Below are 27,404 nucleotides of genomic sequence, written 5' to 3' on the forward strand. Positions count from 1 at the left end.
TTGTGAGGTATAAAATATCATCATCTGCAAAGAGAACCAGCTTTTCCTGACTACCATACCAATTGTATCCTTGAATTTCCGAGTCCCTTAATATCTTTGCCAATGGTTCTAAATATAATGCAAATAACAAAGGAGAAAGAGGACACCCCTGCCTGGTTCCTCTGCTCAAGCAGAAATGATCAGGAAGGACCCCACCTTCTTTCATTTTTGCCTTCCTTCCCTCGTATATCCCCTTAATCAACCTTATATGTTTTTTCAGGAAATGCAAATGGTTACATTACCCTGCTCATAAAGTCCCAGCTTACTCTGCCAAATGCTTTCTCTGCATCAAGACCCACCAACAACAATGCTATTTTTTTACATTTTGCTTCCCTCTGGATCATCAGTGTTCTGTTAATGTTGTCAAACATTTGCATCCTCTCAACAAAACCACATTGACCCACATCTATCAATGTTGGCTTTACTTTTGTCATTCTTTTAGCCATTATAGACATGAACACATCATAATTATGGTTTAGTATTGAAATGGGCCTGTATGAAGCTGGGTCTGATGGATCTTTACCCTCTTAAGTCTTACAGCTACCATTGTTTTTTCTCAGGACATTGGTACTTCTCCTCCTCTTAAAATACTGTCAAACAAAACCTTCCAGATCTTTATCAGTTTTCCCTACTTAGCTTCCAGACTTCCACAAGAAAACCATCTATTCCTGGGGACTTTCCTGTAGATTGGTTATAGGTCACAATTTTTATCTCATCTCCTCCTATTCTAACCATTAGTAATTGAGCCTCATCTACCTCTAACCTTGGCATATTTAATTCTTCCATAAACATTTCCATTTGTATCTTTTCTTGATTTCCATATTTCTCTGCTTTATACAGACTTTCACAGAATTTCCAAAATATTTCTAATACCTTTACGTAATCTCTTGTTACTTTCCTTGTTATAGGCTCCCTAAGCTTGGCAACAACCCTTTCTATTTTTGTTGCCTGAGTTGTGCTAAAAGTTTTTGTGCTGTAGTATTATTATCTGAAAACAGCTGCTTAACAGCAATCTTTCTAAACTCATGCATATTACTGAGGTAACTCCATATTTTCTGCTTAGCAATCTGCAGTTGATCCTCTTCTTGTTCTGTGAGACTCCCCCTATTCTGCAATACTTTAACATTTGTCAGACCCTCTAAGTAATTCTTGTTACTTCTTAACCATAGCTCGCTTTCTTTTATTGCCACCCTATTTTTTAAACTCTACCTTAATTTTACTTCACTCCCTATCTATATTTTCAGAAGAAATTTATATCCTCTATAACAGCACCTGAATAATCTCCACTACCCATTCCTTAAATTCCTCTCTTCAGCAGATAGGCGGGGAAAGAGCCAGTGTCTCATTTTTATTTAATTACCCTGTGTTTTTATTTTACTTATTATGGACGCATGATCTTAAATAGTTATTGGATGCAAATCAAGACCTTCAATTAAATGCACATGTTATTGTGAAATGTAAATTCTGTCTAGCCAAGCCCAGTTTTTATATATTGGGGAATAATATGTAAATTCACCCCAAACTCCTTTACTAAATTCACATCTTCCATGCCAAATATTTTCATAAATTTCTTCAATAATTTACCCTCCTTTGCTATACTTTCCCTTCTGGCCCCCCCAGACACATCTTCACTGCTGCAAATCACATTCCAGTCCCCATCTGTAAGTACTATTCTCTGCTGAAAACTGATAATTTCTCCCAGAATTTTCGTAAGCTCTGTTACAGCAGTTTTAGGTTGAATATAAATACATGCCAGTGTAATACTCCTCCCTTGGTAGTAGCCCCTCAGCAATACAAATCTTTCATTATCTTTTTTTATCCTCTTCTACCACTATGGGAGCTCCACTTGCAATTAATACAAATACTCCTCTTTCCTTTTTCTTTGTCCCAGGTGTTCTGCTGAATCACCATCTGAAAGTATTTCTTTATCAAATTCACGTTTATTTCTTTCGAAGTGTGTCTCCTGTAACACAGCAATTTGCACTCTACTTTTTTAATATAATTCACTACCCTGTCTTTTTTTGTATTCATCTGTGAGACTGTTGACATTTAAAGACATTATAGAAAGCATCACTGCATTGAAAAATTATTATTCCCACCTTTTATGTATAACACATTTTTTGTTAAATATCTAGTTCCAGCTTTTGCGTTATATGCATACAATATTTGGCAGGTTGAACTTTTATACAGTTGCTTCTTGACATATCCATTTGAGTCTATTTTACATCTTACAAAACTTTCTGTTTTATAGAAAGCCCTTACACTAAAACACAAATGGATCCTCAATAGCCCCCTGAAACCTATTAATTTAATAGTAACAGACAAAACTATGTACATCTTCAAATATTGAAATTTTACCCTCCTAATAGGAGCAAAAAGTCTAAAACTGACTTGAGTTAACCTAAATGAGAGGTTATACATGCTGAAATGCATGGTGCAGCCTGTGCTTCTACTAAGTGCTATTTGGTTCTGTCTTAGTTTTATAACTCTCCCAGTTAGGAAAACTTCTAAATGCTTTCAGACAGCATTAAGTCCTAGCCAGTTTCTCTTTTCTTTTTTTTATCAGCAAATTACTCTCCCTCAGACTGTATCCAGTTTCTCTTTATCAGATTATCTTTATGGAGACATGAGAACAATATAGCCAGTTTCTCTGTATCCATTGTTTTCATTGAAACATGAAGACCAGCTGCAGAATTGCTACTAAGCAAACATGTATTTGCTAGAAAAAAAGCCTCATAATATTCAATATTCTTTTTCATATAATTGTTCTCTCTTAAAACTTGTTACCAAATCAGTTTAAGGTCCTTAATCCAGTCATTCCCCTATGCAAGAATGAGAAAAAGCACATTCATTTTGCTCCTGTCATGCTTTAATCAGGCTTTTGCCAAAAAAAAGAGGAGAAAACAAGAACAGCAGCAGCACCTGTTTACAATCAATATTACACTTAAAAATAACTGAGAAAACTTTACCTTATAGCATGTAAAGAAAACCACACACCACAAAATAGCACTATTGAAGAAAAAAAAATACTTAACTTTCTTCCTCTTCCCCTCCCCAAAGCACTTTTCTGAACATTAATGACATGAAGTAGAGCATATGTTTTAGAATCCCCCACAAGTCCAACAAATTCTGAAAAAGTCAAATATTTCCAGATTTTCTTTTTGTCATATTTCACAAATATAATTATTGCACTGTAAACCCACATTAAGTTATTGGCGTTATTCCTGTTCATCTCCACCTCCCAAATCCTGTTTCTGCTTCATTTCCAGCATACTCTATATTCTTCTAATCAACATTCATGCTCCCTTCCTTTTCTCCAGCATTTTCTGTTGAAACATTGGATAAGTTTTCACAGGTACAGCCTCTTTGTGGTCTTTATTATCAGATGAACAAGAACCAGAATTTCCTTCTGTTTCACAGCTTACCTTTTGTTGGACAAACTATTGTATTTCCTCCTTAGCATGTACTTCATCAAAAATGATTTTGCCCCTCCAGGAAAGAATACTTTGAAGACAGGTACAGCAGTTTGAATCTCATAGTTGCATCTCAACATTCCTTAACTAGTGGAATAAATTTGCTCTCTTCTGCCTAGTGTACAATGAGTAATCATTCTCCACAAACATTCTGCTGTCTCCCACTTTTAGTACTTTGTCCTTCTGCCACAATGTTGTCAGAATCAAGTCATTCTGCTGGTAGAATTGCATCTTTAGTGTTAAAGGTCTAGGGCAGCTTTCTCACAGCCAGGTTTGGAGCATACACATGATGTTCCCTTTCAGCTAACAACTCCTGCTGTGGAACACCAGTCCAGTTGCTTATTTGTGCTTTCAAAAATTTTTATGCAATCTGTTCTTCCAGGTTCTCTGGTATTGCTGAAAATCTCAAGTTTTCCCTATGTACTCTGTCCTCTAATTCTATTATTTTTTGAAACATCTCTTCCTACGCAGTCTCATACTCAGCCAGTCTTTTCTTCATTTCAACCTCTGAGTTTTACAGCTTTATCAACTCATCTGAATATCTGATTAAAGCTTCTTCCATTTTTTCCAACCTTTTGTTGTTTGTGTTGATATGCTCCATCAGTGTTTCATTTATTTTAACCAGGTTTGTGTGCAGTTGCCTTATATCTTCCTGTAGGTCACTGGAATTCATGTCTGGAGATTGCATTGCTTTTTGCTGAACAGCTGCAGAACTTTCCAAGTCAGTGTTTCTTCCTCACTTTTTGTAGCTGATTTTGTTTCCAGGTCCTGTGTATTTCTTTTTACCTGGCATCCAGCAGTACACTTAATAGCCAGTTACTGAAATTTACCCATAAACACAAGTCTACTGGCTTTCTCTGCTGAGTTTCTGTTTTTACACTGGGAGAGCTAGAATTAAGCTGTTACTCAATGTGCAGCCATCTTGGACGTGCCATATTCTTATTCTTTGATCATAAGGAGGACTGGACATCACTGTATCTGTACTTAAACCAGCAAGGAAGCAATGAAGTCAGCTCATCAGTTACTTCACAGCAAGCAGATAATTAAATGCATACCTACATACACACACACACACACACACACACACACACACACACACACACACGTATGTATGTAAAGAATACGCCACTGTTAGCATAAGCAAGTACAGTTGTATGGGATGAAGAGCAGAAAAATCTTTACTATTTGTGGTAAAAGGTATTTTTCAATAAATTAGTTAAGGAGGAACCCCCTCACTTACATGATCCTGGAAGTTCCACTAAAAGCATCTTTATTGCCACAACATCACAAAGCAAACAGCAACTGCATGACCGTTCTGAATAGGTGAATATAGTGAGAGGATTTTAATACATCTGTTTAAGCTTTCATTAAAACAGGAATGCGATGCAGCCATCTCTGTGGCTAACAGCAACAAAGCCCTACCTTTGATTCATGCAGTCAGAGTTTGAATAGTGTAATGGAGCTGGCAAGGGAGGATGGGGCTGCCCACCCAGGTGTGTGAAGCGGGTGGGTCCCAGCTGGTTGTCTGATGCACTGGGGCAAACAGAGGCTTACTTGAAGTAGCATAGCACGTGCAATGAAAATGTGGGCAGTGATCTCCCAGCTGGTAATGATAGTCCAGTGAGAATATGGGCAGTGACCTCTCAAGCTGGTAATCGTAGTCCTTGCTATGGAATACAAAGGAGAAAGCATGCAAAGGGATGAGAGTCATAGACAGTCCCTGCATTGTCACAGATGTTCATGTAGCCACAAGAAATTGATTTAAAGTAATAAACTACATGCTCTCACTTACAGGGATGCCATTGTACAGTACTGTGTACATCCTTCATATAGTGGAATGAATGGGCTTAGCCTGAAAGGGGATGGCTTCATGGTTGCCAGGACGATATACGGGGAAAAACAAGAATCAGATGCTACATTAAGTCAGAACCCTGTTTCACTGAAACTTGCCCGTGTTAAAGAGTGAGATTGTGGAACAGTAGTGTAAGGACATTTCTCCTCACCATTCTGCAGTCTAGGAGTTAGTATATTTAGAGATGTGGGGCTGTAGATGGGTATAAGGGGGCTTGCCCCCCCCCAAAAAATAATGCAGTTTATGAATTTCTTTACTTGCTCAATGGTTTAGGATTTTGATGGTATTGTTTAAATGTAATGGGCTCTGATAAATGTTTTTGTTTATTAGGCACAAACATAACAGAACATATCATTTATCTGTAGGCTTGACAGGCCAACAGGTAGCATGCCTATCGTAAGATGATGGTTCGTACCACACTCTGTTAGAGGCTACGAAGTCCTACAGTGCCACACGTTCACCTGTTATACAGGAGCATGCATGTGTTTGTTCCATGTCGTCCCAAGACCCACCCCTCACAATACACTAGCATGGTACAATAGCCCTGCTAAGAGAGTGGGTGATGCTACACTGGGAAGCCTTTATCTCCTCTCCATCTCTCAAAGAAATGGTATATTTGTTCAATACCAACTGTGATTCAACGGTAGCAGCCCATTTTGTGCGAGTTCTGCCAGATGGTCTGCGGACAGAAATAGAGTGTGGAAGGATAGGCACTAGTGGCAACAAATGTGTTATTCTGCAGCAGTGAGCCAAAAAATTGTATATTAACTAGATTATTATTAGGTAAACTGATCTGCCAGCAAAAGGAAAGTAGGTTTTGCATTTCTTCGTAAAATACTTATAGCTAACATAAGCTGACTGACTGTGAACCAAGATTATGGACTATTGAAGCATGCAAAACAAAATAACTATGTTTTTTAAGACTTACTTCTAGGTTTATATTCACAGACAAAGCCAGACGCTGTTGAGCAAGGGCCAACACTCCACCCACCAGTGGAGCTCATCCTACCACATGCACCTCCTGATACTGGTTCTCCTGGTAACCAGTTTCGATAGCCATTCAGGTTTTGACCATCAACCCAACGCAATATGCCACCAGATCCATCATCATGAAGTCCAATCCAGATGTAATCTTTCCTACACAACAAAGGTAAAAAAAAAAAGATATCAGCTTCATGTAAAGACAGTTGTTAAAGTTTCTGCATTTTGTAACATTATTTGACCTTATCAGAATTTTCAGTGGACTCTGCTGATCAGCTACAAGTTGCTTAACACAGGAGACACTGCAGAATATCAGCTAGATAAATTGCTATCTACCAACAGATTACCCGCTTTGCTGTTTCACTGGTTCACAAAACAAATTTAATTACCTGGCTGCCTGATGAGCAAGCAAGATCTAAATGATGCAAAGGCCTCTTTTCATGGATTACATGAAAGCTGCATACAGTTTAACTGATTCTTTATATGAAACACTAGGAAACAAGGCATTGTGTTTTGGTTGGAGGAAATGTTTTCACCTATCATGGCAATATTATAGACAGTTTCTATTTATTTAAGTGCATTATAATGAAAACAAATACATTTTACACTTTCCTCTGAGCAGTATATGATGTGAATTTTGACACATTTTCAAAAGACAATATATGGAACTAGATATGGAAAGAATATGCAAAACTGTTACAGCAATAACATATAAATGGCTAAAAGAATTTATTAGCTCAACATGTGTAAAATAATATGTGCAGATATTTAATAAGACTTCTTTCATATACTTAATGGGGTAAAGAAAGTGTTATGAATCTGTGTACATTACTGTAATCATGCCATTAAAGTAGATGTTTGTATATGGGGATTGCAGTTGTAGAACAAGTAATTATTCTTTGAGAATTAGCCAGAGGCAGATGACCATCCTTCCAGTCTATGTTCCAAAGCTTTACAGGATGTTTCCAGCAAACTGCCTCCTCCTTCAGCAAATGATAATGGTCTGATGCATGACTAAAAGGAGCTCACATCATTTCTCAGTTCTTTCTTACTGCAAGAAGTCTTCAAAAAACCACAGGTAGCAGCCAGGCAGTTCTAAAACAGGTTTAATCAACGTATTTCACAATCCACAGTACACAGTGTACTGTGGATTGTGAAATACGTGGATTAAATCTGTTTTATAACTACCTGGCTGCTACCTGTGGTTTTTTGAAGATTTTATTTATTCCAGAGAGGTGAGTTTTTGACTTACTGCAAGAAGTGACTGGTTGTAATTCTGTCTACTGCTCTTTCCAGACGACTTCCAGAGAATGATATGTCCATTTGAAATTCTTGGTGGTGGTGATGATGATGATTATACACGAGTTGGCTACATTTTCTTTAGGATAGCATTCCAATTTCCATGAAATCTCAGTATGACATGTGTGAAATACAAATTACATCATAAGGCTTCCATCTACTGTAACTTTTTTAACTTGGAAAAGGAGCATCAGATTTCCTCCTGTGAGTACTGCATGACTGTCAAAAATTGGATGCACCTTACACAGGTAAAAACACTGAAGGTATTTGTGGAAAGAAAAAGTGTGATGGCTTAGTACAGAGGACATGGGTGTCTTGACACTTCCATGAGTCCCACAACATTGAAAATGAAAGTGCAATTAGGGGTAAATATGTAGCAAGTGTGAAACTGCTATTTCTCAGGAATTTCCCCTTCTCATTAAGATTCAGTAATTTCACAGTCAGCATATATAAACAGTGAGGTTGATGGGGCACTGGAACACTTATCCCCCTACAAAAACATGTTTTTAGTGTTCAGCAGCGTATTTCAAAGTTCACAGTTTTTATGTCTTAATTTCACTTAAATTTTTGAACTTGTGGGATTTGTAGTATGGAACCCCAAACTTCTACTAGGTAGCTGGGGGTATTTGCCTGAAACCATGCAGAACCTTTCTCTGGTGACCAGAGATACAGAAAGTCCACCCAAAAACAGCAGAGCCAGAAAGATGAAACGGGTAAAAAAAAGTTGTAATCTAAAGGAACTTCAGCTATGTAGATGCCAGTCTCAAAAACAAAGAAAACAGCAAAATGTGCAACAAGGCTCTCTGAACTCAAATTAAAATGCCATTCTTCATTTTTAATAGAGAAAAATTCCTTACATAGTTATCAGTGCCTTACAGAGAGTTTAAGGTGTATAACACTGACCAGAAACAGCGTAACACATAAATATTTCAAAGACTCGATAAATACTTCAAAACTGAAAAGAGAGGTAATTATTTTATTTATGCTTACCTAATTATTTGAAATATGTATAAAACAAAAAAAAATTTTAATAAGGTATCTGACGAAAAGAGGGAATGACAAGAAACAGAAAGTACATCACAGATGTAGCTACATTGAAACTTACATCATAACATTTGAGACATTTTTCAGAAATGGGTACCTACTCTCAGACTTTCCCAGTAATCAAATATCAGTAAATACATTTTCAATAACAAAACATGTTGCAAGGGTTTAGAAAGACATTACATGACTAAATCATATTTATAGCACATGCAATTAAATGACATAAAAAGTTAATATGTAACCAGTTTGTGTCATATTAAGAAGCCTGGCACACCATTTTGAGAAATAAGTGCTGATAAATGCACTACCTATCATATAGTGTACGAGAAGTTCATAGGTTCATAAGTGAATACTAGGCTAACTACCCTGAAAAGACATTTTAAGCCTAGCCAATAAACCCAGGTCAGAATCAAACTCTATACCTTTTGTCTATGAGATGAAGACAGTACAGTTGTGTACCTACCATAAATGTAGATGTTCTAGTGTATTCACTGTTGCAGTCATTACAATTGGGTTATCCTGCTGGCAGGCTACCCGCAGTCGGCCTGAGTTCCAAAGTCTAGGTCCGGCGTCGGTTGCTGTCACCTCCTCCCTGAAGTCAGTGCGCCAGGGGTATAAAAGATGCAGCCGACACCATTTTCTTCAGTTTTTCTTGTCCCAGATGTCAGGTGCCCCTAAAATGGTAGGCTCACTAATGCCAAAAAAAATGCATAATCAAAAAACAACTTTTCCTTCATCTACTAGCAAATATACCACATAGGTTGTATAGAATAGAGAAGTACAGATAAGTCCCAGCAAGGAAAAAAGGGGGATGGAGGGAGGGTAACCAGGTTGTATAGAATAGAGAAGTACAGATAAGTCCCAGCAAGGAAAAAAGGGGGGTGGAGGGAGGGTAACCTGGACTGCAACAGTGAATACACTCGAACATCTACATTTATGATAGTTACACAACTGTACTATGTTCATAGTGTTTCACTGTTGCAGTCATTACAATTGTTTTGAATCCCAAAGCTATGGTTGGGATGTTGGTGCTAAACAGGATTAGGAGAGGCTATCAGGCCCTGCAGAACTGCAGTGGCAAAGCCTGCCCTGGATTTAGAAGAGAGATAAGTGATAGTGCTTTGTAAAAGTATGCACTGAACTCCAAGTTGCAGCCTCTAAGATGTCTTTGGTTGGTACTCCTCTGAGGAAGGCTGCTGAAGTGGCTGCTGCTCTGGTGGAATGTGGCCTAATGCCCTTAGGCACTGATTTGCCATGCTGTGAATAGCAGAAACGAATGCAGTGGCCTATCCACTTTGAAATAGTCTGCTTTGAGATAGGCTTTCCTTGTGATCCTGCAGCATATGCTACTAGAAGTTGTTCAGTCTTTCTGAAAGCTTTGGTTCTGTCCAAGTAGAACCGTAGCTGTCTGTGAATGTCCAAAGAATGCAGAAGTCTCTCACCCTTATTCTGTGGGTTTGGGTAAAAGGTAGGCAAGTGAATTGTTTGGTTAAGGGCCACACTGGTCACTACCTTAGGCATAAATGTAGGGTTTGTCCTCAGAGAAACCCTGTCAGGATGGAAAATTATATAAGGTTCCACAGCCATGAGTGCCTGTAACTCTGAGACTTGTCTAGCAGAGGTAATTGCTAGGAGCAGAGTTGTTTTCCAGGATAAGAATTTTATATCAGCTGCAGAGGCTGGCTCAAAGGGAGGCAGTGTAAGTTTTTCCAAGACATAGTTGAGCAATCGTCCAAGTAAGGATATATTTGAATTCCTTTTTGTCTGCAAAAAGCAATTACTGGTGCCAGGCAATTTGTGAAGACCCTGGACGCAGTAGATAAGCCAAAGGGCAGTGCAGAGAATTGGTAATGCATTGAGCCAGCTATAAATCTGAGGTATCTTCTGCATGATTGTCTAATTGGGACATGCAGGTATGCCTCTTTTAGGTCTAAAGTCACAAGCCAAGCCTTCTTGCCTAGCATGGGCAGAAGCTGCTGCAGAGTTAACATTTTGAATTTTGGAATGTTCAGGAATGTGTTCAGGATAGACAGGTCCAGTATTGGTCTCCAGGTTTTGTCCTTTCTGGGCACCAAGAATAGCCTTGAGTAAAATCCTTGTCCCTGCTCTTGCTGTAGTACTTGCTGAATGGCCCTCATGTCCATGAGAGATGAAACTTGTTTTTGTGCCTCTGCCCATTGATTGCGTGGCAAGTCTGGCATACCGTTTGGCCTTGGCAGGGTGTGAAAATGGAACCTGTAGCCCTGGGATATGATATTTAAGACCCATTTGTCCTGAGTGATCATGTGCCAATTTTGTGCAAAAAGTGCTATTTTTCCCCCCAAAGGAGCTGCCAGAAGATAAGTGCTTGGTGCTAGCAGGGGAAAGTCATTGAGACTGTTTCCGGTATGGCTGTGATTTTTCTTCTCCGCTTTTGGAGGTTGAAGCACCCCATTGTTTAGGCCTGTATGAGCCTTGGGGCTGTGATCTGCCTCTGGGGCATCTGTATCTGCCTCTTTGTGCCTGTCTGACACTGGAAAGGACCAATTCTTTGCAGGCCAGTTCCTGCTAAATCTGGAAGGCTGTACCTGTAAGAAATCCTTGACTGTTTGCATAGATTTAGCTTTGTCCTCCATTTTCTTCAAAACCTCTTCTGCTTTAACACCAAACAAGGTATCATGTTGTAATAGAGAATCTAATAATTTTGCTTTAACATGATCGGGTAGATTCTGTTCTTTTAACCAAGCATATCTCCTAATGACAGAACCTGTTACAGCGGCCCTACAAGAGGCCTCTAGAGAATCATAACCACATTGCAAAGTATGCTTTCCTACTTGTTCAGTTGCATGCAATAAATCCTGCATTTCTTTGTTTTCTGCACATTCTGAATTTGTCAACATTTTTTGTTTAAGCAGTGACATTAGATATTGCTGATATTTAAGCATATGTAATTGACAATTTAAAGCTCTTACAGCCAAGGTAGCAGAAGTATAAATCTTTTTCTCCCATCTGTCCAGGGCCCTTGAATCTCTATCAGAGGGTATAGGGTTTTTTTGCAGTGGACGCCTTGACCCATTTGGACCCTGAGAGATAGTTTCTGGGTCTTCAGCAGAGTTTTTATAAAGAAATTTATGTGAATCAGGAACCCTGTAGTATCGGTCTGGTTTAACAGGAGCTGGTGGCAAAGAGTCAGGAGACAGTCCGGACTCTGAAAATACATCTACAATGTCTAAAACAGGAGGAATAGCAAGAGGCCTGTGCTGAGGTAATAAAAGGAAGTCTCTGAGCCTTTTTTTGGATTCTGAGTAATCTTGGCTCTCCCAGTGGAAATGCTCCCTCATAGTATGCAGAGTTTCCCCAAAAGAATAGTCCTCGGGAGGAGAGGCTGAAGGAATAGATTCTTCAGCATCAGAATCCTCATAGGGAGGAAGAGAATATTCCTGTTCAGAAGAGGAATCAGAGGAAATGGAAACCTGATCTGAAGATGCATATTCTATCTCTTGCCTAGGCCTCTTATCAGGAGGGGGATGGGAACCCCTGATCAAAGTAATTAGGTCTTCGGCCATTTTAAGCATCTGTTTTTGGAGGCCTGTCCAGGAGAATGCTGTACTTGTTTCTTTGTCTTTAGAGCTGCTTTAGTCTTTGCCTTTGAAGCTGAAGATGGTTTTACATATAACTGTGTAGGCCTGAAAACACCCTCAGAAGTCGATGCCTGCTCAGCGGCTCTGGACACATCTGAGGGAATAGTTTCCGAGTGTCCAATACCTTGAGTATCCGGCGGCCTAGTCGGCTCCACGTGGGAGTCGGAATCGGCCTGTGGCTCTGAGGTAGCGGGCGTCAGGGGCTGCGAAAGCCCCTCACTGAGAACCGGCAAACCGGCGACAGGCCTAGCGGAAGCCTTGTCGTCGGTTTTGGACCTTGGGTGCCTGTCCTTTTCTTTGCGCTTTCTATAAACTCCGGTAGTCGGCTGCTCCGACGGCATTATATAGTTAAATCTTCTGTCAAAATAATGAAATGCAAAACCGTACCGACGCTTAATAGTGCGTTAGTTAAATCTAGCACAAAACCAACAACTAGCAACATTGTGGTCAGGGCCTAGGCAAGGAATACAGTAAGAATCAAAATCCTTATGAGGTATTTGCTTCCCACCAGAAATACAATTATTAACCTTTTCTGACATCGGTCTGGAGCAAAAAAAAAGTTTCCCCAACGGGGTACTTAGCTTTAATGAAGACTTCAGATCTGAAATTCGAATTTGAAAATCTCAGGAGTCGGCCGACCCGCACTTGTGAACTGCTTTTGCTTCGGGCACCACGTGGCAAGAAAGACTGAAGAAAATGGCGTCAGCTGCATCTTTTATACCCCTGGCGCACTGACGTCAGGGAGGAGGCGACAGCAACCAACGCCGGACCTAGACTTTGGAACTCCGGCCGACTGCGGGTAGCCTGCCAGCAGGATAACCCAATTGTAATGACTGCAGCAGTGAAACATGATGAACATCTTAACCATTACACTAAACCCACTATCAAAGAGTAAAAGTCCAGCTGAACTACAAATAAGAATACAACAAGGGAAAAGCTATTTTCGTAATTAACAAAGAACAATACATTGGGGCAGCATGCCTGGGGCAATAATGCTCTTGTTTTGCAAAGCCCACTGTACTTCCAGACAACAGGCATGAAAAATGAAGCTCAGGGGTTTATCTGCATATGCAGAATTAGAACGTGTATTTAAATTCCCATCAAGTGCTGTTTGTTTTTTATAAAACAGGAATGTCCTCTTGTCAGAACTATACCCAATTGAAAATTAAGGAATATGGAGATGACTTGAGTTTCCCCATTGCCACTTGTGGACAGGCTGTAGGATGCAAGGTTACCTTAATTGTTTTTTTTTTTTTAAAACATTTGCAAACTAATACCTTCCCATAGTACTCATTGGAGGGGTATCACACTCCTAATGAGGAGCTGACAAGCAGAATTAGAAACTCTGCAGACTCGTGCACATTCATGCATTTACCATTATGATCTGTGGGTTTTCACAGTGAATGGCAATAACTATTTGGTCTGCCTACTGAAGGGTCATAGGTTCATAGGTGTACACTAGGCTAACAACCACTAGAGCCCTTGTTAGCCTAGCCGTGACAACCCCAAATGTGACTCCCAAATTTGATTTATATAAGGGTGATTTACTGACTGCTTCTGTCCATCAGAGACATATGCGCAGGACCAATGGTGAATTTCTCATTAACCAGCCACTGGTCCAAGTTGCAATTAAATAAGGACAGGGAGGAACTCTATTCACATGGATGGACAGCCTGTCCCAGAGAATGGGAATTCTCTGAGAAACATATCTGTGTCTCCAAGTGAGTAAAATTTAGGTCTTTTAATTTAATAGCTCTGATGCTGTTGTTTTGCACATGTGCAAAAGATTCATCAAAAACAGAGTTGTGGAATGCTTTGTATGCCAGGCAAAAATCACCTCTCTGTACGTTACTGAGCAAAGAGACAGGACTTTGATGTGATCAGAGTACTACATTATGTTTAGGCCACGTATTCTTTTTGTAAGGTACCTTTGTGGACATTTCAGCTGCTGCATGTGTCTGGTAACGTACAAACCAAAGGGGGTACTATACTATGATGGGTCGGATAACATCAGAGTACAGTGGTATGATGACCTCTCTGGACCTAGATACCATGCCCTTGCTTATAACTTGAGCAACATAGAAGGATTTTCTTACTATCTTGGACACATGTTGGTCAAAGGCTAGGTTACCATCTACATGAGTTTCCAGATCCCTGACTAGTGAATCAACTTTTAGAGGTGTTTTATTGATGACGTAGTTAACCAGGGTGGTGAAATTTCCAAAAGGAAATGTAATGCATTTCTTGGCATTGAGTTTTAAGCCATGGCTTTGTCATCAAGTGTTTGTTTTTGTTAGACCTTCCTGAAGTGTGTTCTCATGTTGGGGGATTCAATGACTCCTCCCAGTTTGCAATCATCTGCGAACTTGGCTAGCCAGAGGCCTCTAACATTGGCTTTAACATCCAAGAAGTATATGACAAAAAGGAGTGGGCCTAACACCCAGTCCTGGGGGAAACCACTGGTGACCGATATTGGTATGTTTGGCGAGGTTGCTTTACCAAATCTAACCTCCTGGATCCTATTCTGTGAGCCAGCTAGCTATCCATTTTGTTTTAAATTGGTTTATACCTAATTCCATAAGTTTGTTCACAATGCCCAAGTGGGGTACTGTAGCAAATGCTTTAGCCTGATCTAGGTAGGCAGTATGCACCATTATCCCTTCATTCATTGCCTTAGTGACCTTTTCATAGAAGTCCACCAGGTTCAGTAAGCATGACCCACATTTGACAAAACCAAACTGGAATGGATCTAGTTTATGGAGGTCTCCTATGTCTTTATCGATAATTTCCATGATAATTCTTTCCATGACTTTGCAAATAAGACTAGTCATATGAATAGCTCTGTAGTTTCCAGGATTTGTTAAAGGTCCTCCCTTATGAAGGAGGATGACTATCCCAAGCCTCCATTCATGTGGCACAAAGCCTGTTTTAAGACTATAATTAAATAATGACTCAGGGATCCTGATAAGTCATATTTAAGAGTATTCAGGAGGCATCTTAGGATGTTAATGCGGCCCACTGAGGCTGTGCTCTTGGCTTTAGTGACTGTAGCTAGTACATGCTGCCTAGTTATAGTTGGCGGGGTTATGTCTAAGGGTATTTTTGGGGGGATGGCTGGGGGAGAGAGGTAGGGAAGTAAAGCTGGAACTGAATTTGTCCACTAACATGTTAGCTATATCACCAGGCTCTGTGAATATGATACCATTAACCTCCAGCTCAGCACATTGTTGTGTGCTGCCCTTGAGGTTTCTGACATAGCTAAAGAAGGCCTTATGGTTATTTTCACCTGGAAGGCTATCTTAACCTCAAAGTTGGTTATGCTTGACTTAATTAGCACTTAGCTGACTAATAAGGGTGCTTTACTGGGGCAGATTATGCTAAACAGTACTAAATTCTAACATTAATGTTCATACTGTACTTAATTTTACTAAATCTGTAGGTATTGCCACTTGACACCCAACTGGTTGCTCTGGGCATTTTGGAGCACAAGATATTTGCTCTATATTGCTGCAGTACAAGGTAAAGTTGTATGGACTGCTCTACATGGAAAATTTGCTTTCTATGCATTTGCTACTAAACAGGGGCCCGCTAACTCACATGAACAAGCAAAATTTATAGCAGCACAGAAAACTAACTAATGAGCCCTCTGGCCAATAAAATGACTACAGTACAAGCCCTTTTCTGTATTTCCCAACTCATATAGACCAGGCAAACATCTCCTGCCATAAGATGAATAAACCCATTCTTCCTAATGTAAAAACACAGTAGAAAACATCCACAAGTGCAATGCTCCCAGAAACAAACTAAGCACTTAGCTGGAAATCCCTTGCTGAAGGCCATTTCAAAACAGTCTTACAGTAGTAATAACGAGAGGAAGATCCAATATTGGAGTTCTAAATGAAAATATTCCACAATTGTTTTAAACAGAATAATGTATGGGGTTATATACTTGGTAGGATTCTACACATAACCAACAGGTACCTCGTGTGTCAGGGAAACCTGAAGGGTAGATACTATGCATGGAAGCAGAGAAGTTTATTTAAAGCCAATAATGTGATTCAGTATGATACTTCAAAACAAACACCACATTAAAAAAATAAACAGACATCTGAATCCCACCCACATCCTTTGCTATATTCATAAAAAAGATTCTGATGGAAAAGATAACTAAAAAATATTATGCTCAGTATAATATATTTTGTAGTTAATGCTATCAAACAGAAAGTTCATTTTTTCTAAAAGCTATACTCTGCAAATTCAAATGACCAAAAACATATGACTTAGATGTTTCAGAAAAAATTTTTTTTAAGTTGAAATAAGAGAATGAGTGACAGATTACTAAGTTTGTACGGTTGTACCTTAGCACAGTCCTATCACATTTGTTTCCGTCTACCCAGATGCATACATGCAAGCCAATAGAGTGCACTGATAGTAGAGACCCATTAACATCTTTAGGAACTAAACAAGTGTATTGAAAACGTTTTTGTTAAATGAGACTTAAATAAGTCTTTTGAAAAAAAAAATGGAAATTTCTTTATTCCATCTGAAAATTAAATTTTTCAATTAGTATGTTATTAGGAATATTTAATGACCTCTTGCAGATGTAGTAACCAAGCCAAGGAGACGAATGTCCAGTAAAATGCTTTATTCTAAACCAACACCAACAGTAGATCTAAGCACTTTTATCCATCAGGACATATACACAGAAAGGAAGAAATTCAACTTCACATATTGTTAAACAATGATAGGAATATACTGAATCATCAAGGTAATCTTATACCATTAAACACATTAAGAATGTTGGTATTTCAATAGCAACATTTCAGGGTTATCACAACCACTAAAAGTCTTAGTATGATTTATAGATCTTATTCTGCTCACTTCTTTTTCAGTTTTACATAGTTTTGCTGTTAAATTTAAAAATTTGTTGGCCATAGGAACTGAGCTCAATTTCTAAATTTTGTAATAACTTTTCTAGTGACTGCCAAGAGACCCCAAACATTTTTTGCTCTTTGCATTTTACAGATACAGGAAGTGGAATCATTCATTAGTATTACTGATTTAGTTAAAAAACAATGATCACATCATAACACCTTAAAAACATACTTACCTCTTCCCAATATACATTTATTTTTTTTCATAATCCATAAACACATGTGTGTATCCTATCAGCTTTTACATCTTTACTACATCTCCAACAAAGGAACAAGTCATTTTACTAAACCTTGAGATTTCATAGGCAGTAACAAACATTGTACATATTTCCACACAAAAACTTTCCAATATAAACCTGAAGTTGACTAACTGATTTAAGTAACAACGTTTTATTCTTACCATCTATTGAGTCCCTCAATCCACTTCTCCATGAAAAGTTCCAGAATTTTGCATCAAAATTATTATCATCATTTTGGACAAACTTCATTTGTAGGTCAATCTATCTTTGATAACAGCACTCATATATTCACATAATGGGGACAGAGTGTTCTGTTCATCTTAACTCATATTATCCACAAATTCATTTAGTTTCTTACTGATGGATAACATTAACTGGTTAACAGATTCATCCAACTTACATTCTTTTACTAAATATTGTGAGGACTTCCTTTTTCAAAGCAATCAGACCATAACATTAATCCATTCCTTTTTAGTAAATTCATTTTATTATTTTTCTCAGTTTCCTTAAATCTACAGGTATGTGCAGTGTGAAAGCACAAAATATTTCCATGTTGATATCAATAGAGTTTTAAAAACATATTTCTTAACTGCAGTAAGAATTGATTTCATACACGCAGAATCTTAAGACTGAAATGAATTTACTTCTAATGTAAATTTTGTTAACCAGATGAAAGGATTACTACATACTTCTAATTTACCATCTTTAACTTGTAAGAATTTAGTATAATCTGCTTCTGGATAGTTTTCCATTAACTAGTGCAAGTTGAATCTATCCAAAATATGATAGAGTTAACACTTGCAGTAACAGAATAAGATTCTACATCTGGGAAGCTAATACCACCATACTCCCATAATCTTATATGATTTCTATAAGCAATTCTTGGCTTTTTAAGATAGCATAAGAATGAAGTTAACATTTCTTCCAGTTTTTTTTAATCAGGCATTAAAGCTATTGAATGCTACATAATCTTGGGTGATATAATCATTTTAGTAAGTATTAATCTATCCTCAAAAGTAAAAAAAAAACATTCATTCCATTTTTAATAAGAAGTAACACTTTTTCAATTACTTTTTCAAAATTATTATTAACAATCTTACTCACATCTTGATTGATTTTTATTCCTAAATATTTTAGTTCTTTTCCTTCCCAATTATATTTCAGCAGCAATACTTTTTCAAACTTTTCAATTTCCTCATCCATTTCTTCGATCAAATAATTTAAATCTCCTATAGTTAGTAAAATATCACCTACAAAAAACTGTATTTCAGATTGACAATCTCTTTCAATTGAGAATCCATCAATGTTTTAATTGCTTCTTATACTATCAACTAACAGTTCAATAAATAGTGCAAATTTTGAAGGGGACAAGGGACATCCTTGCTTTATGCCATTGTTTAGAGTGAATCCTTGAGAAATGTAAGATTCAATTTTAATATACACTTTGGAGTCTCTTTACATTTTTTAATATTCCAGTAAACTGTTCTGGAAATACAAATGCTTCTTAAGTTTTAAACAAGTAGTTCCAATACATAGAATCAAAAGCTCTCTTGATATCTATGCTAATTAGGGCCAATTTTTTGTTCATTCCTTTTGCTAAATTTAAGATAGTTACTACCCTTTTAGTATTACTGTATATTACTCTACTGACTATAAATCTTGTTTGATCTTTATTAACACATTTATCTATAGTATCTTAATCTTGTGATGAAAATAGAAGCAAATATTTTATAGTCTACATTTAATTATGAGATACATCTATGAGGAGACTAACTTATCATCCTTTCCTTGGTTAAGTATAGGTGAGATTACAGAAAATTTTCATAAGGGAAGAATTATTTTGTCACTCTGAAAATATCTCTCAGTAATTCTAAAATATCTAAAGGAAACAAACTATACAATTTCATACTTAAACATTTAATCCTAGCGCTTTACCCTTTTTAGATTTTTTTTCTTGTTAAAGCTTCTTTAACTTCTATCAGGGTAACAGCCTTATTCAACAAAGATATTTGTTGGTCATTAAGTTTATTAACAACATTTTTCTTTAAATAACTGTCAATTTTGTAATCATCAGGATTATTATTTTTATCTTTATTAAGATCTTCATGGGTTTTTTTAAATATTAATCATTTCCTCTATATCCAAAGTAAGCTTATTAGTCTGAGGATTTTGGATATTACTGTTTTGTGCCTTTTTGATTAACATCTTACTTCTATTAGCTAATCTATGTAGACTTTTTTAAGTCACTGCATAACTATGCGATTTTATTTTTCTAAAGCTATCTCTACTTTATGCGTTAAAATGGTTTGACATTGTATTAATTTTTTAATGACTTCGATATTATATAATTTGTTGTTCAAACCTCACTTTGTGTATTTCTTCTTGTATTTCTAACAATTCTTTATCCAACTCTTTCATTATATTACTAGCTCATTTTCTCATTCTAACTTTACTATGCATTTTTAAGGAGTCCCATAGCATGACTTTACTAACCTGACCATTATCATTCAAAGATGAAAAAATTCTTGATTTGTTCCTTAAGGTAACTCAAACTCTTTTAATTTCTTCATATATACTGGGATTCTATAAATAACCTGAAATGTCATTATATCCATTACTATATTAATACTTAGTGCATTATGACCAGATAAAGGCAAGAACGTTTTAAAATAATTCACTTTATTAAACAAATCTATAGATACATAAATCCTATCAATTCTAGTTTGTGTCCCATATGCATAAGAATAATGAGCGCAGAACAAGGACTTATCTTCTGCTTTTACTAGTAAATCAACTAAATTATTAATACTAATCCATCTATTTAGGGTTGCAACTAATGCCAGTATTTTAGCTTTCTTCTATTCACTTATATATTCTATACCAATTTTTCAGGTAAAATCCCAGTCTATATTACATGTTCGAAGAGTCAGTTCAGCGAACGACATTTTACGTTGAAAATGCTGTTCAACAAACTGTTATAATGAGAGCATGGTACAGTGAAGATTGGAAAATTTACCCTTTCCTCACTGTAGTGCGATCTTGGAGTTGGTATATGTAATTAGTGTGGGGGGGCAGCCCCCCACAAGAGCGAGTTAGATGAAAGGCATTTTCAATCTAAAAGCCGTCCGCTGAACTGACTTTTCATGGTTGTAATACAGACCCAAAAATCTCCTGCTAAAATTAAATTACCCTTCCAATGACTTTGTAGTAAGTTTAAGTGATCTTCATCCACTCTTGCAGCTATTCCAGGGATCCAGTAAAAATTAACTAGTGTACAGCTTGCCATTATATTTAATTATTACAAATGTATACATTCCTTTTGGATCATTAATGGATTCTATGACCTTAGGCATTACAGTGGATTTTCTCCAAAGTACAGCAGTTACTCTCCTCTTTTTTAAAAGAAGCAAATGGTAACATTTCTGAATCTAAGTTATTTAAATACTGTATATCTTTATCTATCAAGTGAGTCTCTTGCAAGTATAGGTTTCCTCTATTTAATTTTAGATACCTTGTTAATGATTTCCTTTTGTTGCCATTATTTAATCCATTTACATTAATAGATAATACAGTAAAACTCTCCATATTGTGTATTAAAAAAGATTTCTTCTAAAAGATAATATGACATTTATCCACCATTACCCACCATATTAATTTAATTATACACAAGACTCTAATGAATTCCTTGGACACCATCTTAACATTCCAGATTTTTTGAATTCTTCCTTTCTACAAACTAAACTAATACTCAAAAATAACAAAACAAAGACAAGTCTACAACTATTGTTTGTTTGTTTGTGTCTTTTGGCTTTTCCCGGTTAGGGGTCGCCACAGCGGAACTCCGGTCCGCTAATGATTGGCAGTTGATTTTTACATACTGGCTTGCCAGGCCTGATGCACATCCTTCAACGAAGGTACACCCATTCACGCATGTCTCCATGCAGAAGACGCTCTAGCTGAGAATCGAACTGGACAGCGTCTTACTGTATTTATTGCTAAAAAAATACAACCTACCATGGATACCAAAGTTCCAAGTCTGCGTATCAAATAGTCAAACTACTATATTATAGCTCTACTTACCAACACCTAAAATTCCATCAAAAAACTAGCCAAAAGCTACTATGACTTACAAATAATTAATATATTATTATATATAGGTGAAAATAAGACGACACTATTCATTTAGTTATATGTTTTGCCATTTAAAACTATTCCCCCTATTACTACATAAAAGTTTAACAAACGTCTTCTTTTAATCACAGAGTCATAGATTCATGGACTGTTACTAGGCTAATGACCTAGCCAAGTTTTCCCAAAATAATAATGTACTGCATCCAAACAGGACTTTTGTTGGTGAGGCATTTATAAGGTACCTCTGTCCATAAGGGATGTGAGTGCCAGCCTTGGTGTAAATTTCCTACTCCCCATCCACTTGTCTAGTTTGTGCTTAAACTGGGTAATAGATGAACTGGGCTTCACATGGATGGGAAGCCTGTTCCATAGCAGGGGCAGTCTCTGGTTCACATATCTGTATCTCCAGCATGTTATGTTTAAGTCACAGACAAAATTCAGGTCCCTAGACCTTGTAATTCTGGTACTCTGACTTATGAATATGTAGAAGATTCAGAAGAGTGGGGTTTGTGGATGCCTTGTAAGCCAGACATATATCCCCCCTCAGCAATCTATAGGACACTGAGTAGAGGGAAAGGGCTTTAATGCACTCTTCATAAAGCAAGTTTGTTATGCTTTCTATTTTTTTTTTAATAAAAAACCTTTGAGGTCTGTTGCTGCATATGCCTGGTCAGGTACATACCAAAGACAGCATTGTACTCAATATGATTTTTTTTTTTTTTAAACAAGAAACATCTTTATTAAATTATCATGTACAGCATAGGCAGTCTTACATTTATATAAATGAAAATAAACCATACTGACAATTTCATTTGCAAACATTATACATTACAAACCATGCTGACACTACTGGGATTGCAAACATTATACATCACTTATAATATATCCAGTCATTGTCAGTCAAACATTACATAGCTCATTCAAAAGGTTGCCTTCTTTTAAATCTTGTTCCTAGCCTGCATGTAATGATCCCACAAATCCTATGTTTTCCTATGTAATTTGCACCTACCCTTATCTAAAGATCCCAATTTCACTTGCTTTATCTCTGTTACTGTCTTCGCTACGTCTAGTAAAGGTGGTTTAGACGTTGATTTCCATTTTCTAGTAACTGCTTTTTTGGCAGCCACCATTATTAGACTCAGCAAGGCCCTACTATGCCCACAAAATTTTGACTCTGTATGATAGCTCAAAAATGATTTCCTTAGTTATACCAATTTGTTCACCCAGTATCTCTGACAGAGCAGTCTGCAAGGAATCTTTAAAGTCTGTCAACTCATTACACTGCCAGAAAATACGTTCTCTGTTACCTCTTTCTTCCCTATCACAACTCCAACATTTGCTGTCTACCTCAGGACAAATTCTTTGGTGTCTACTTGGGGTATATGATTGGTCTGATAAGGGCAGAGTACAGTGGGAATATGACCTCTTTAGATCTAGATGCCATGCCCTTACTTATAAACTGCACAACATAAAAGGAGTTCCTCACAGCTGTGGCCACGTGGTAGTCGAAGGTAAGGTGACTGTCTACGTGTTTACCCAGATCCCTGACCACTGGATTGACTCTTAGGGGTGTATTACCACCATGACAATTAGCAGGGATGGCTGATCTCTCAAAGGGTACAATTATGAATTTTTTAGCATCAAGTTTAAGACCATGACTTTGGCACCATTTGTTAGAGACAGATCTTCTTGAAAAATGCTAGTGTCTGCAGGGGAATTAATGATACCCCCAGCTTGCAATCATCTGCAAACATAGTCAGCCATAAACCTTCAGCATTTGCTTCCATTTCAGAGAAATGGATGCCAAAAAGGAGCAGGCTCAGTACTGAACCCTGGGGTGACTCAGCTAATGACTGGCCTCTTGGTGGAAGTGGCCTTACCTATTTTGATCTTTTGGGTCCAAATCAGTAAGCCAGTTGGCTATCCAGTGGGTAATAAAGAGGGTTTATGCCTAATTTAGTGAGCTTGTCTATAATGCCTGAGTGGGGTATTGCATCAAAAGCCTTGGCCAGATCAAGGTAAGCTGTGTGCAGTCTTACCTTCATCCAATTTGGTGACCCTCTCAAAAAGTCCACCAGATTTAATAGGCATGATCTTCCTTTAACAAAGTAGAACTGTGATGGGTTCAGCATTTGCAGGTTACCTATGTCCTCATCTATCATGTCCATGATGATTCTTTCCATGTCCTTACATATCAGGTTGATAAGATTTATGGGGCTGTAATTACCTGGATCAGTGGTTGGACCTCCTTAGTGCAGGGGAATGACTGTAACCATCTTCCATTCCTTGGGCACGAAATCTGACTGAAGGCTTCAGTTGAAAATTGATTCAAGTGGACCACAGAGGTCATGTTTCATGCTATTTATTAACCATCCTGGGATGTTACTGAGGCCCATTGATGCAGTGTTTTTGGCCTTGGAAAGTGTATTAATGACCTGTTCTCTAGTAATGATTGGTGGGATTGTATTATGTGATATTTAATTTGGACTATCAGGGGAAGAGTAGGGGGTGAGAAATTTGAACTGATCCCATCAGCCAAAAGGTTGACAATGGCCTCTGGTTCAGTGTGGGTGATGCCATTTACAAAAAGTTCTGCCCATTGTTGGGTATTTCCTCTGAGGTTACAGACATAGCTGTAGAAAGTTTTGTGGTTGTCTTTTGCCCAAGAAGCTATTTTTTTCCTCAAATGTAGCCTTTGAAGTATTAATTAACCCTCTTATCTGCCTGTTTAGATTGGTCAGGGGGCTTTTAGTATGCATGGCTTTGTTCCTCCTACGCTTGGCCAAGAGTTTTTTTTCTTTTGTTGTATAACTGATTGATACTGTGATTCTACCAAGATGGCTTGTCTTTTCAGTTTGTGTTCTTCTTAATACGAGTGGTCACAGCTTGGTCTATACAGCTATGCTATCAATATGGCTGCACAGAGATTTTGTAAGTAGCTCAGTGTATACTACGGTATTTACTGAGTTTAGGGGTGCTTGGAATTTAGCCAATGTGTTGCTTAGAGAGAGGTTAGCCTTGGAATAATTCATAAAAGGTTTTTGTTTTCACTGGATCCCTGGATTTAATTTTTATTTCAAGTAATACTGTCTTATGGTCAGATCTGATGAATGAAGATATTATGTTGGGTGAGGAACATTGGCCCCCTATTTTTGTGAGTACAAGGCCAAGGATGTTTGTACCCCTGGTAGGAGAATGGACCAACTGTCACAGGATGTTGGTATTAGTAAACTTTAGGAATCACTGGAATCACTGGGCTTGTGCATTAGAAGTGGCGCAGGATTCCTAGTCTGTAGTGAGGGTAGCTGAGATCCCCCATGAATACTGTATTGGGTGGAGTAATTAGGGACCCTAGTACATTGAGATAGGTAATACGGGTTTCCTGGGACATACAGGGAGATCTATGTGTTGCATGAATATGGTATGACACCCTGTTTATGGTGAGTTGCGCATGCATGAGATCTAGTGGGCCATAAACTAACTACTCTGGATGTGAGATTAATCTTAGTATAGACTGATACTCCTCCACCTTTAGTTCTCTCCTGTGCAGTAGCTGTTCTAAAGGTGTGAAAGGCATTATAACCTTGCATTGCTGGGGTAATATCAGTGACTTTAAACCATGTCTCTGTTACTACACTCTCCAGGGAGAGGAAGGTTTGCAGGGAGTGGACTTGCTTGTTAAGACTTACAGCATTGAGCAGCATCACCTTCAGATATTCCTTCATAGGGTCAGTAAACTTGGTAGGTATATCAGTTTGGCATTGCCTAGAAAAGGCACTATGGGGATGGGAAAGGTCTTTGCCAATATCCAAGAGTCTAGAGGGGATAAGTGCAGGCCATCTCTGGCAAAGCAGCATGGTCTGTCAACCATGTCCTCCCAAGATGTCAAATATTGCACCCCAGACTGACCAGTTGTTAAAGTCAATCATTTTCTGTTGGTAATGTGGCATCATCCTTGGAGAAGGAGGTATGCTGCTTGGTGCTAGGCCCATACCTACCTGAGACATAATGAGTGAGCTTGATCATGTCTCGTTTCATATAGTCAAAGGAGGTACATCTCAGGTCATTGAAACCCACATGGACTATGATAGAGTCATACTGGTACCTGTGATTCAATGAGTGCCTGTATGAATCCTAGCCCTGGAAAGGCAGCTGTCTGTGACTGTCTCGTTACTCAGTCTGGTGAGGGGGACATCGGGTGTCCCTCAGTGTAGAATCACCAGTGTCCAGGAAATTTGGCTGTGTACTGGTCTGCCTTAAGGGCTTTACAGTGGAGGGATTGGATACAGTGTTATTATGTGTAGCTGTGGGTGGTATTTTAACAAGTGTTTACTTGACGGCTGAGGATCCTTTTTTTGATTGTGCTGTGCAGGAGGTCTTAATGTTTTAGGAAGGTTACCCGTTAAGTGCCTCAGCACAAGTAGTTTTATATGTAGGGTCTTTACCCTGCGCAGTAGGCATGGTGCAAGTGTCACTGGCAACCCCTACATGACTAGTTTTGGTTGTATGAGAAAGTTTTGCTTCCAGTGTTAAAGTGCATTTACACCTTTTGCATACACTATCTGTTCTATTAAGAATAAGTGGGTTGTCTGTGTACATGAAACAATTGCTACAATGCCTAAGAATACCCATTCTCAACCTGACTGGCCACAGAGAGCTAAGAAGTGCATATCCATGGCCACTGACCTACTTGGGAGGAGTGAAGAAAATTTAAATATTACATGAGTCAATAAGACAAGCAACTTAATGAGAAACACTCAGGTATGAGCAAACTAAACGCTCTACTGATTAAAATAAATCTGTCTAGACAGTAATGCCACAAGAGTGCAGACCACAGACCAGAACAAAGTCACTTAGAATAATAGACACAATAAGCTTTCACCAGCAATTCCCAGCTCAGAAAGATGAAGGCAACCCACTCCTTCCACAAGAGTGTAGACCACAAACCTTTCTAACTTAAAATAATTGTTTTGAAACCCAACTGCTTAAACCAGAACAAAGACATTTAAAATAACAAGCACAACAAGTCTTCACCAGCAATTCCTAGCTCAGAAGGGTGGAGGCTAGTGCAAACCACAATTTTTCTTAATGTAAAATAACTGGTTTGGACCCCAAGTGCTCAAACCAGAACTAAGAGACTTTTTACAATAACAGACACAATAAGCCTTCAGCCAGCAATGCCTGTCTTAGATGTGTGTCGGCTATCTCCTCCTGCCACAAGAGTATAGACCATAAACCTTCCAATGTAAACTATCTGGTTTGAACCCCAGGTACTTAAATCAGAACAAAGACACTTGGAATAAGAGCCACAGTAAGAGCTCACCAGTAATTCCCAGCTCAGAAGGGCAGAGGCTACTTCTTAATGTAAAATAACTGGCCTGAAGCCCAAGTGCTTAAACCAGAGCCAAGACACTTTTAGAATAGCAGACACAATAAGCCTTCAACCAACAATTCCCTACATATAAGGGTGTACTTTACCTCTGCTGCCACAAGAGTGTAGGCCACAACCATTCCTTATGTAAAATCTTTATTTTGCAGTCCAGGGTCTTAAATAAAAACTAATAGACTTAGAATAATGATTACAATTTAATCAGGTTACTAAGAAGCAACAATAAATGCAGCAGATTAAATGTAACCAAACACTTTAAGAACATGCAGCAAAAAGCAAAAGCACAGATACAGCAAAATCAGCTAAATAAGGTGCATTTTTTTTAAGTAAGTGGGAAGGGAGATGTCACTCATCTCTCTCTAATATAGATGATGAACAGGCAGGGTAGTTTGTTTATATGCTT

At 38.0% G+C, this 27,404-nt stretch overlaps 1 protein-coding gene across 1 annotated transcript in view; it reads right to left on the reverse strand.

The window, feature by feature from the left end:
* The window catches only part of PKD1 (polycystin 1, transient receptor potential channel interacting), a 2,476,043-nt gene that overhangs the window by 1,908,710 nt on the left and 539,929 nt on the right, over window positions 1-27,404 (reverse strand). Inside the window, exon 8 of the mRNA XM_044088902.1 lies at window positions 6,293-6,501. Within this exon, the coding sequence (XP_043944837.1) occupies window positions 6,293-6,501 (209 nt within the window). The remainder of the gene's footprint in view (window positions 1-6,292; window positions 6,502-27,404) is intronic.

This window comes from Protopterus annectens, chromosome 12.part0 (genome assembly GCF_019279795.1).
Source record: "Protopterus annectens isolate FY-2018-M chromosome 12.part0, PAN1.0, whole genome shotgun sequence".
NCBI lineage: Eukaryota > Metazoa > Chordata > Ceratodontiformes > Protopteridae > Protopterus > Protopterus annectens.